At 38.1% G+C, this 12,482-nt stretch overlaps 1 protein-coding gene across 2 annotated transcripts in view; it reads left to right on the top strand.

The window, feature by feature from the left end:
• Positions 1 to 11,373, top strand: part of PLAAT1 (phospholipase A and acyltransferase 1) — a 28,291-nt gene extending 16,918 nt beyond the window's left edge. For both annotated transcript variants that reach the window (XM_060197018.1, XM_007517406.3), the window contains exon 5: positions 11,121 to 11,373. In XM_060197018.1, the coding sequence (XP_060053001.1) occupies positions 11,121 to 11,222 (102 nt within the window). In that variant the 3' untranslated portion in view covers positions 11,223 to 11,373. The remainder of the gene's footprint in view (positions 1 to 11,120) is intronic.
• Positions 11,374 to 12,482: the final 1,109 nt, after the last annotated feature.

The raw sequence follows: 12,482 nt of genomic DNA, 5'->3' as shown, positions 1-12,482 counted from the left end.
CTATGTTGAACAGTAATGGTGATAGTGGGCAGCCCTGTCTAGTATCTGATCTGAGGGGAAATGCTTCCAGTTTTTCACCACTGGGTATGATGTTGGCTGTGGATTTCCTATATATAGACTCCAATATCTTGAGAAATTTCCATTTATTCCCATTTTTTGTAGCATTTTGTTCATAAAGGTATGTTATATTTTGTTAAAGGCTTTCTCTGCATCTATTGTCATGACTATGTGGTTTTTGGTCTTTTATTGATGTGGTGGATCATATTGATTGATTTATGTATATTAAACCAACCTTGCATCCCTGGGATAAACCTCACTTGGTCATGATGGACATTCTTTTTAATATACTGCTGTATTCAGTTGGCTAGAATTTTGTCAATATTTTAGCATCTATGTTCATCAGAGACATTGGTCTGTAGTAGTTTTCTTTTTTGATTGTGTCCCTGTCTGCTTTTGGTATCAGGGTGATGTCGGCTTCATAGAAGCTGGAAGGGTGTATTCCTGTGTCTTCAATTTTCTGCAAGACTTAAAAGTATAGGTATTAACTCTTCCTGAAGGTTTTGTAGACTTCATTTGTAAAACCATCTGGTCCAGGACTTTTATTCTTGGGAAGGTTTATGATAACTGTTTCAATTTCATTGGCTGTGGTGGGCCTGTTCATATTATCTAGTTCCTCTTTATTTAATTTTAGAAATTCGTATCTAGGAAATTGTCCATTTTTTCCGGTTCTCTAGCTTGGTGCCATATAGTTGTTTATAGAAGCCTCGCATGATATGTTGAATTTTTGTGGTGTCTATTGTGATATCTCCTCTTTCATTTTCAATCAGATTTATATGGGTCTTCTTTCCCCCCCCTTTTTTCTATGAGTCTAGCTAAAGGTTTGTCGATTTTCTTCACTCTTATGTAGATCCAACATTTACTTTCATTGATATTTTGCATGGCTTTCTTATTTCAATGTTATTTATTTCTACCCTAACTTTAGTTATTTCTGTCCTTCTGGACCAATCAGGTTGTTTATTTGTGCTTTTTCTTGTTTCCTAATGTGTTCTTGTATGGCTATGAACTTCCCTCTCAGGACTGCCTTAGCTGTGTTACAAATATTTTGATAGCTTGTGTCTACATTTTCAATGAACTCTTGAAACATTTTGATTTCTTCCTTTATTTCCTCTTTGACCCAATAGTTGTTAAGTAGTGGACTGTTGACCTTCCACATTCTGGGACTATTACTAATCTTTTGTTGATTGCTAAGTGTTAGTTTAATTCCACTGTGGTCTGAGAAGATGCTTGGGATGATTTCAATGCTCTTGAATTTGCTGATGCTGTCTTTGTGGCCTAACATATGGTCTATCCTTGAGAATGACCCATGTGCATTTGAGTAGAATGTGTATTCCAGTTACTTGGGGTAAATAACTCTGAAAATGCCCCATAGTTCTAATTTATCTATCTCCTCATTTAGCTCCCTCATTTCTTTATTGATTTTCTGGCTGAATGATCTGTCAAGTTGAGAGAGTGGGGTGTTGAAGTCCCCTACTATGACTGTGTTGCTGTTAATATATTGCTGTAGCTCTTTCAGTAGATGTTTGATGTATTTAGATGGCTTCTCATTGGCTGCATAGATGCTAATAAATGTTAAGTCCTCTTGGTTGACTGATCCTCTGAGCATTAAATAATGTCCATCCCTATCTTTTTTAAATTTTATTTACTTTAAAGTCTATCATGTCAGATATGAGACTAGCTGTTCCTGCCCTTTTTTGTGGGCCATTGGCTTGTATGGTAGTTTTCCATCCTTTCACTTTGAGTCTGTGTTTGTCTTCTTGAGTTAGGTAGGTTTTCTGTAGACAGCATATTGTTAGTTTGTGTTTTCTGATCCATCTTCCTACTCTGTGCCTTTTAATAGGTGAATTTAGGCCATTGACATTTATTAATATTATAGATTGAAGCTATTCTAATGCATTTATTGTAGATTTTTAGTGTTCTGATATATGGCATATTTATGGTGGTCTGACTGTTTATAGGAGACCTTTCAGAACTTCTTTCAGGGCAGGCTTGGTGATAGTTGATTCTTTCAACTGTTGCTTGTCTGAGGAGGTTTTTATGCTTCCATCTAGTCTGAATGACAGTCTAACAAGATACAGTAGACTTGGTTGAAAGCCTTTCTCATTGAGCACTCAATAGATATCTTGCCATTCTCTTCTGGCCTGTAGTGTTTGGGTGGATAAGACTGGGGCTAATCTTAAGGGTTTTCCTCTGTAGATGACTCCTTGCTTTTCTCTTGCAGCATTCAGGATCCTTTCTTTATCCTTATTCCTTTCCATTCTAAATATAATGTGTCTTGGTGTCTCTATGTCTGGGTTAATTCTGTTTGGGACTCTTTGGGATTCTTGAACCTTTATGTCTTTGATGTTGTCTAGACTAGAGAAGTTCTTAGCTATTATTTCCGGAAGAATGCTTTCTTCCCCTCCCTCTCTTTCTTCCTTTGGTAAGCCAGTAATGCATACATTATTTCTTTTGAAGTCATCCCATAGGTCTCCATTGTTGTTTTCATTATCTCTTAATCTTTTTTTAAGATCTCTTACTTGTTTTTCAGTTGTCTCTAATTTGTCCTCGATCTTGCTAATTCTGTCTTCAGCCTCATTTATTCTATTCTCTCTCCCCTCTACTATCATTCAACTATTTTCTTACCCTGTTCTGATACTGCTTTAGTTTGTTCAGCTAGTTGTTTTCCTAGCTCAGCTTTCTGCATGCTAATAGCCTTGAGATAATTAGTGTTTTCTTGCAGAGTCTCATTTGTTATTTCTGCATTTCTGATGACAATTCTTTCAAACTCTTTTCTCACTCCTGTGACTATTTCCTTAAATAGCATTGACCTCACTATTTTGTGGTTCAACCTTTGGTGGGCTTTGAGCAGTACTCTTGTCCTGGTTCATTTCTCCAATATTTCTTCTTGTTGGTTTAACCATTGTATATAGTATGTTATGAGGTCCCTCTCTCAGTACTTTTCAAATTACTGATCACTCTTGCTTGGATTGACCTGTGTCTAAGTAAGGTACTTAAAGAGTTCACAGTTGTGGAAATTAACAGTTGTTTCAATATTATTTCAGTCCCTGAGTTGGAGCACAGTGGCTGTTTAAAGACTCTTTTGCTCTTTTTCTTCCCTGTAGGCTTTGGTAGCCTCAGGGTTTTTAAACTGTAATTAGGTTTCTTAGCTTAATCACTCACTCCTGACCAAGAGATACATCAGGGCGGGGTAGAGATAGCACAGTGGTTATGCAAAGAGACTCTCACACCCCAAGGACCCAAATCTCTGGCCCCAGGGGAGGGGAGGAAAGCAACACAGCTGAAGCTGCTCCATAGCCCCACCTCCATAAGTTGGAAGTCCTTCTGGAATAGTTCTAAGGCAGAGCTATGCAGACAGTCCTATAGTTATTATTTTTGGAGTCTGAGGGTACAGAACTCTGTTGTTAAGTTTTAATTTAATTCCTCTTTGGTCTTTAATGTGAGATGGTTCCAATACTCTTGAGTTTATGGAAACTGTCTTTGTGGCCTAACATATGGTCTATCCTTGAGAATGACCCATGTGAACTTGAATAGAAAGTGTATTACAGTTTCTTGGAGTGAATGTCTCTGAAAAATTTCCAATAGTTCTAGCTTATCTATCTCTTCATTTAATTCCCTCATTTCTTTTTTAATTTTCTACCTAGATTATTGGTCAAGTTGAAAGCATGGGGTGTTGAGCCACCCTAGTATTACTGAGTTGCTGTTAATATATTACAGTAGCACTTTCAGTAGATGTTTGACGTATCTAGATGGCCTCTCATTGGATGCATAAATATTAATAATTATTATGTTCTCTTGATTGACTGATCCTCTGAGAATTAATGCCCATCCATATATTTTTTAAATTTGATTTATTTTAAGGTCTGTCGTGTCAGATTGGGAATAGCTGTTCCTGCCCTTTTTTGTGGGCCATTGGCTTCTATGGTAGTTTTCCATCCTTTAACTTCGAGTCTGTGTTTGTTTTGTTGAGTTAGGTAGGTTTCCTGTAGACAGCATATTGTTAGTTTGTGTTTTCTGATCCATCTTCCTACTCTGTGCCTTTTCAGTTTAAGATATTTTAATGCCATTATTATAAATTTTTAGAGTGTTCTGATATATGGCATATGTTTATGATATATGATATATGTTTATGTTGATGTGATTGTTTATAGGAGATCTTTCATAACTTCTTGCAGAGTAGGCTTGGTGATAGTTGATTTCTTCAACTGTTGCTTGTCTGAGAAAATTTTTATGCCTCTATCTAGTCTGAATGACAGTCTAGCAGGATACAGTAGTCTTGATTGAAAGCCTTTCTCATTGAGTGCTTGATATATATCTTTCCATTCTCTTCTGGCCTTTAGAGTTCGTGTGGAGAAATCTGCTGCTAATCTTATGGGTTTTCCTCTGTAGGTGACTCTTTGTTTTTCTCTTACCACCTTCAGGATCCTTTCTTGTGTCTTGATGTCTTTAAACCTGGGTTAATTCTGTGTGGGACTCTCTGCCCCAGATGTCAGTATATGGTTTCTCTGTTGCTGTTCCAGCCCCTGAGGGGCAGCAGTAATGTGGACTCATAGCTGTAAATTGGTGTGTTTTAGGTGAGTTTCTCTTTTTTTCAGCAGCCTTTTTTCTCAGACCAGAGGTGGTGTATCAACTGGCAAACTGGGACTGGTACCAGCCACTCCTGAGTACAGGTTTGTAGTCCCAGGAATCTTTCCTTAAGCCCCTCTCTGTTTATGAGCCACACATGTTAGCACTCACCCCTGGCTTGTGTGTGTGTGTGTGTGTGTGTGTGTGTGTAATCCTGAAGTAATCCTACTCCTAGCTTGTTGCATTCTCAGGTGATCTTCAGTGATGGAGCTCTAAATGATGAAGCTCCTCAGTACTATTTTAGGTATATTCTAAAGGGACTTTACTACCTTTTTGGGTTCTGAAGTGATCCTCTTTGTTATTCTTAGTTGATTAGGGAGAGCAAAACTGCAGCTGTTGCTACGTTGTAGCCACGCCTCTGGAAATCTCCACAGTTTTACTACTTCTCTCATAACATGTATCCCTTTTATTCCTTTTTCTTACCTAATTGATATGACTAGGACTTCCAAGATTATGCTGATTAGTAAAGGTGATAGTGTCTGCCTGTTTTTCAATTGGGTTGCTTGTTTGTTGGTTTATTAAATTTTAGAAGTCCTTTTCATGTTTTTCATATCAGATTTGTGTTATTTTATTTAAATTTATTAATTTTTTCAGGCTTGGATTTTTAAAAAATTTATAAAATGGAAACACTGGCAAGTCCACAGGATAAAGGGGGCACAACTCCACACAATTCCCACCACCAGAAGTCTGTATCCCATCCCCTCCTCCGATAGCTTTCCTATTCTTTAATCATCTGGGAGTATGGACCCAGGGTCATCATGGGGTGCAGAAGGTGGAAGGGTTGGCTTCTGTAATTGCTTACCCACTGAACATGGACATTGACAGCCATATTCCCAGCCTTTCTCTCTCTTTCCCTAGTGGGGCAGAGCTCTGGGGAGGCCAGATTTGTGCTTTGTTATTTTCTTCCACTGTATGACTTGTCTTTTCTGTATTTAAAAATGCCCCAAAATCAGTACCCCTTCTTAGTTTAGTCTAAACAAGTTGTAAAATATGTCTCTATGGAAAAATGCAGCGTCTTGGGCTAGGACTGAACTAGGTGACACATAAAAAACACCCTGACTGAGAGGGTCAGAAAAATAGCTCACTTGGAGGGTGTGGTGGTTTGTCATGTGCAAGATATAGATCTGAGCTCCTTCCCCTCCAAACTGAAAGAAGCTTTGGTGCTGTGCTTTCTCTCTCTCTCTGCCTCTCTGAAAACAAATATGCAATACCCAAATTGTGCTTCAGTGTATGCTATCGCTTTAGAGTCTTCAGAGGGAAGGTGTTTTGATAAAATGTACAGGCATCTGTGGCCCAGCTGTACTTGAACTCAACATAACGCCCACATTCAGCTGTACTTAGTTGGTCATCTATAAATCCTTGAACTGATGTCTTTATTTTGGCCTACAGACAAAACCAAACAACAAAACTAAACTTTGCAGAAGATTGAGTTTACAGAGTAGGATTTGGGAATCTTTTTTTAAAAATATTTATTTATTCCCTTTTGTTGCCCTAATTATAGTTATTATTATTGTTATGGATGTCATTGTTGTTAGATAGGACAGAGAGAAATGGAGAGAGGAGGGGAAGACAGAGAGGAGGAGAGAAAGACAGACAGACACCTGCAGACCTGCTTCACCACCTATGAAGTGACTCCCCTGCAGGTGGAGAGCCAGGGGCTCAAACCAGGATCCTTATGCAGGTCCTTGAACTTTGCACCACATGTGCTTAACCCACTGCACTACCACCCAACTCCCTTTGGGAATCTTCTAATACCTAAGTGGGCTTTGAAGTAAAATCTTATGTTATGTTATGTTATGTTATGTTATGTTATGTTATGTTATGTTATGTTATGTTATGTTTATGCTGATTTACGGGGAATATTCCAGGAGTGTTAAAAATCTTGTAGGTCTGATCCCATTACACATGACTTCCAGGGATTTTCCAAATGATAGGGGATTTTTGTTCTGTGGAATAATAATAATAATAATAATAATAATAATAATAATACTGACACCTGGGGAACTGAATGCACTGTTATAATAGTACCAGGTCTCTGTGATTATGAGGATTTTGGTTTAGGATAAAGTTGTCCATCTCCTCCTCAGCCCTCCTGTATCTATGGATTTCTCCAACATCCTGTGCTTTTAGTGAATGAAAGACATCCTACGTAATAGCTTTGTGTATAGCAGGGGCCACCCTACTTAGAAGATCCTATTATTTTACCAGGACTGTACCCTACTGACATTTTACACCTCCATTTAAAGACAATAATTGTGTACATGAGGAAATAGCTTAACTTGTAGATTATCACACATTCATGCCTGAAGTTCCTGGTTTGATCCCCAGTACTGCATGTATCAGAGTGGTGCTCTGATCTCTCTCTCTCTCTCTCCTCTTCCTCTCTCTCCTCTCTGACTCATATGAAACTATTTAAATAGTAAAATCTTTTAAAAATATAGATAATAAACGCACCTTCACATATCTTCACATATCTGAGGGGTGGACTTGAGTTATAGTTCTTGATTTCTGTTTGAATTTTGATGTTATTCCTCCTTGTAATTTTGTCCTATACCTTCTGTCTTTCTGTGCTTTTTACTCACCATGCTCTGCAAAGGTAACTTTATGCTGCATTGCACTCTGACTCTCTTCTGGGAAATAAAGTAATTAATAATATATAAATAGGAGATGGAAAGATAAATCACATAGTAGGGCATATGCTTCACCATGCATATGGCCCAGGTGTGAACCTTGGAGGAACATGGGGAGTGCTATGGCACTGGAAGAAGCTCTGTGTTATGGTGTTTCCCCTGCCAGTGGTTATGAAACCATACATGAGATGGCCCTGGCTCTACAAAATAAATGAATGAATAAATAAAATTACCAACTAAAACCAGAGTTATCATTACTAAGTCCCTTTCTAGTGTCACTCTTCCTGCTGACAACTAGTCATTTTGCTAAAGCAGGAAGTAATAGTTGTAGGCATTTCCCCTAGAGAACATAGGATAGTTGGGTAATGGTGAAAATCTCTCTGTGATTGTACTTCTCTCCTGGCCATTGTGCTTGCTGCCCATTTCAGCAGGGAAGCTGTTGTTAGGGTGTCAGCACCGTGTAGCAGGAATATGAGGATGGTAGACTCAGTAGTGGAAGCCTGTGGGTTAGACAGAAGGCAAACTCAAACATGAGGGGTCCGACTTTCTAGACCTTGAGTTGGTTCCTGGAGTCATTGGGGAGGAAAGTGCTTTATTTGAAAGCTTGACTCTTAAATCCTCAAGAACAACTGTTGTCCTCAGAATTCCTGATGACTCTGAAGTATCTGAACGTGACCTTCATACTATAAAAATGCACTCAGATCCATGTGGATGGGAAGCAATACTAGTTGAGAGCCATGAAAGTCATGAATATTCATTCAATTCCTCATGATGATGATTAATAATTTTAAAGCTATAAATGTCTGAACTCCTTTATGGGCAATTGGGCTTGAGGGTGGTTTATTTCAGTTTGTCTATATGAGAAATTAATTTTTGACATGGTAGTTAACATTAGTGTTGACTTACCTTGAACTTTGTTATCAGAATGAAAATTGTATCTTCACTTAAAGGTTTATAGGTATTAAGTACAGGCCACATCCCTGAATTATTTTGTTAATTGACTTTCTTGAATCAGGCAAACACACATGTTTGTGCATGTTTTTTGCATACACACACACACACACACACACACACACACACACACACACACACACTATATACCCAACTAACCAAACAAAAATCTGCTTTAAGAGGTAGAGTTTAGGGAGTCGGGCGGTAGCTCAGCAGGTTAAGAGCACGTGGCGCAAAGCCCAAGGACCAGCATAAGTATCCAGGTTCGAGTCCCCGGCTCCCCACCTGCAGGGGAGTCCCTTCACAGGCAGTAAAGCAGGTCTGTAGGTGTCTATCTTTCTCTCCCCCTCCTCTCTCCATTTCTCTCTGTTCTATCCAACAATAACAACAATAATAACTACAACAATAAAACAACAAGGGCAACCAAAGGGAATAAATAAATAAATAAATAAATAAATATTTTCTAAAAAGAGGTAGAGTTTATATAAATGAACACCACATAGTTTAAGACCTAACAGGTCCTTCAACAAGTGGTTGAAAATGAGCAACCACAAGTAGAAATATGAAACTAGAGCACCACTTAACACCATGTACCAGAATTAACTTAGAATGTATCAGACACCTAGATGCTAGACCTGCAAACATAAGATACATAGAAGAAAACATCAGTGAGATAAGTCAGGCTCTTAGTCTCAGAGATGCACTTGGAGACACAGCCCTATGGGCAAGTGGAACTAAAAGATGATTAAATAAAGGGATTACATCAAACTGAAAATCTCCTATATATCAAAACAAACAAACAAAAAATGAACTATGAAATGATAAATAGGCAACCCAGTAATTGGGAAAAGATATTTTCACATTGCACATTTGGCCAGAGAGTGATATCAAGCATCTATAAAAAATATATAAAGTTCAACATTACCACATCAACAACAACAATGAAATATGGGTAAAAGATCACAACAGGTGGTTTTCTAAGGAAGATATATATACATGACCCACACATACATGAAGAAATGCTTTGCTTCATTTATCATTAGTGAAACGAAAATTAAACTCCAATGAGATGCCACCTCACATCTGTGAGAATGACCTGCATCAACAAAACAACAAATGGCAAATGTTAGCAAATTCATGAAGAAAAATGAACTCTATTACACTGTTGGTGGGAATGCAAACTAGTGCAGATTCTATAGACAATGCCTCTATGAAGAGTTCTTAAATAAATAAAAATGGAAATATTAGCAATATCACTCTTAAATATTTATTAAAAGAAATGAAAACACAGGGCACCTAGTTGGGCATAAATGTTACAGTGTGCAAGGACCTGGATTTGAGCCTCTGGTTCCTGCAAGGGGGAAATCTCTCTCTCTCTCTCTCTCCCCCTCCTCTCTCCCTCTCTCTCTCCCTCCTTCCCTCCAGCCCTCCCTCCTTCCTCTTCCCTCTCAATTTCAGGCTGTCTCTATCAAAGATAAAAGTATCTTTTAAAAAGGATATTTGTGCCTCTGTGTGTATAGTTGCTTTATTCAATGTAGTCAAGAAGCGGAGGCATACTAAATGTCCACCAATAGACAACTGGAGAAAGAAATGATGGAAGACTGAGGATGGCACACATGGTAGAGTACACCTGTTACTACGTGCAAGGACCCCAGTTCAAGCCCCCAGGCTCTACCTGACAGAGAGCAATTTCACAAGCAGTGAAGCAGAGCTATAGGTGTCTCACTTTCTTTGTCCATATCTTTCTCCCCTCCCAGAACTATTTCTCTCATCTCTACTCATAAAAGAATGAAAAAAGTAAAAATAAAATGATGAAATATATAAATATTTTTTCATTCAGTGAGATACTACTCTGAAATTAAAAAAAAAAAATGTATTGTGTCCTTCAGGACAAAATGGTTACAACTGATAGCTATTATGCTTAATGAATAAATAAGAAAGTAAAAGACAGCTACTAGTTTCATCCATATATGGGATATAGAAAATTGAAACACATGTACTTGCAAAGAAGAAGAAGGTAGACAAAGAGGAAAGGGAGGAGGGAAGAGAGGAGGAGGAATAGAAGAAATAGAACTGAGGGTGAAGAAAAGAGACAAAGCTGCCAAACTGAGAAGATTTTCTGAGAACTATGGTGGTTATGTTGGGGTGGGGTGAGAGCACAGAACTTTAGTGGTGAGCATGGTGTGAGCTATTCCTCTTTAATCTTACAATCTTGTAAGCCACTATTAAATCAGTAATAAAAGTATAATAAAATCTGAGGAGGCAGGTAATAGGGCTCAACAGAATAGAGCACTATTTTTGTTATGTGTGTTACCCAGCTTTGAGCCAGATCGACACCACACTAGAGGAAGTTTTAGAGCTGCGGTATCTCTCCCTCTTTCACTATGTTTCTCTGTATGAAAAATTTAGCTCCAAAACGTGAAGCCTAGGCAACAACAATACTTATACCTATGCCTATTCCTATGCCTATGCTATGCCTATGCTATGCCTATGCTATGCCTTTGTCTATGTCTGTATAACCTCAAGAAAATCACAACTTCCCCAAATAAGAGTAATGCCGCTTCACAAATTCACTATGACGATTATTAGGATGTGTGTGTTAAATGAGTTTATATGAGATATGTGATATAAACATATGAGGACTATATAACTGTGTGTTTCTTCTATTGTCCTAATTACAAACATTATAAATTTATTTGTTTATTTTCATACAGAATTTAAAATTTTCACTGAACTTTATGTGTCTCTATTATATACCCAAATGGTGCTTCAGCTTAAAAAATGAGCTAAAGCTTCAGGACACTGAGATACCTTTAGAATAAGATGTGGTCTTGTTTATTTCTTGTTTCCTTATAGGCCAACCGAGCAATAAGTACCATTGGGTTTATGACAGCTGCTGCTGGTGTCTTCTCATTCCTGGGCTTGTTTCCAAAAAGACAAAGAACAAAATACTATTAATGATTTACTGAAGAGATATTGGAGCTGAAGGAATTTGTGAGAAGTGGGGAAAATCCCTAGGATGAATACTTATTTTCAATGCATCATTATTGTTCCAAATTCCAATGAATGATGGCAAGCTCTTAATAAATTTCTTTCTGATGTTATCTCATCATTGAGCCAAGGAAAATTTTTTTCCATATCAGCATAGACTTCCTGTGGTAGCTTGAGCAAGAAACAGTAGTCTTTTGTGTGAGCTAGCAGAGAATCTTAACAAAAATCTCATCACATTTTATTTTATACTATAAATATTGTTTTCCATTCTCCTGAGGGTGGTTCTTTTCTAGTTGCCAAAGGAATGAAGTACCATTTACATGAGATTTTTGAAAGAATGCTTTAAGTGTCCCATATTGTTAGAGTTGACATTTGAATTCATATTTCTATTTTTAAATTTTTTATTTATAAAAAGGAAACATAACTAAACCATAGGATAAGAGGGGTACAACTTCACACAATTCCCACCACCAGAACTCTGTATCCCATCCCCTCCCCTGATAGCTTTCCTATTCTTTAACCCTCTGGAAGTTTGGACCCAAGATCTTTGTGGGATGCAGAAGGTTGAAAGTCTGGCTTCTCAAGGACCGGCATAAAGGTCTCGGTTCAAGCCCCCGGCTCCCCACCTGCAGGGGAGTCGCTTCACAAGCAGTGAAGCAGGTCTGCAGGTGTCTATCTTTCTCTCTCCCTGTCTCCCCCTCCTCTCTCCATTTCTCTCTGTCCTATCCAACAACAAAGCATCAATAACAACAAAAATAATGACTACAACAATAAAACAACAAGGGCAAAAACAAAGGGAAAATAAATTAATTAATTAAAAAAAATTTTAAGTATTAAAAAACAAAAAAAAAAAAAAAGAGAGAGAGAAAGTCTGGCTTCTGTAATTGCTTCCCCGCTGAACATGGGCATTGACAGGTCGATCCATACTCCCAGCCTATCTCTCTCTTTCCCTAGTGGGGAAGGGCTCTGGGGAAGCAGAGTTCCAGGACACATTGGTGGGTTGTCTGTCCAGGGAAGTCTAGTCGGCATCATGCTAGCATCTGGAACCTGGTGGTTGATAAGAGAGTTAACATACAAAACCAAATTTCAGGTTCTGGGCAAAAAGAAAAAGGAAAAAAAATAGTATAGCCACAGGCCCTTTGGAATTTAACTGAATTCATATTTCTTTTCTTGTCAGAAAAGGAACTTGGAAATCCAACAATTACTTAGGCAATTTGAGGAACTTCG

The sequence above is a fragment of the Erinaceus europaeus genome, chromosome 9 (assembly GCF_950295315.1).
Source record: "Erinaceus europaeus chromosome 9, mEriEur2.1, whole genome shotgun sequence".
NCBI lineage: Eukaryota > Metazoa > Chordata > Mammalia > Eulipotyphla > Erinaceidae > Erinaceus > Erinaceus europaeus.
This window is presented reverse-complemented; position numbering and strand designations above follow the sequence as displayed.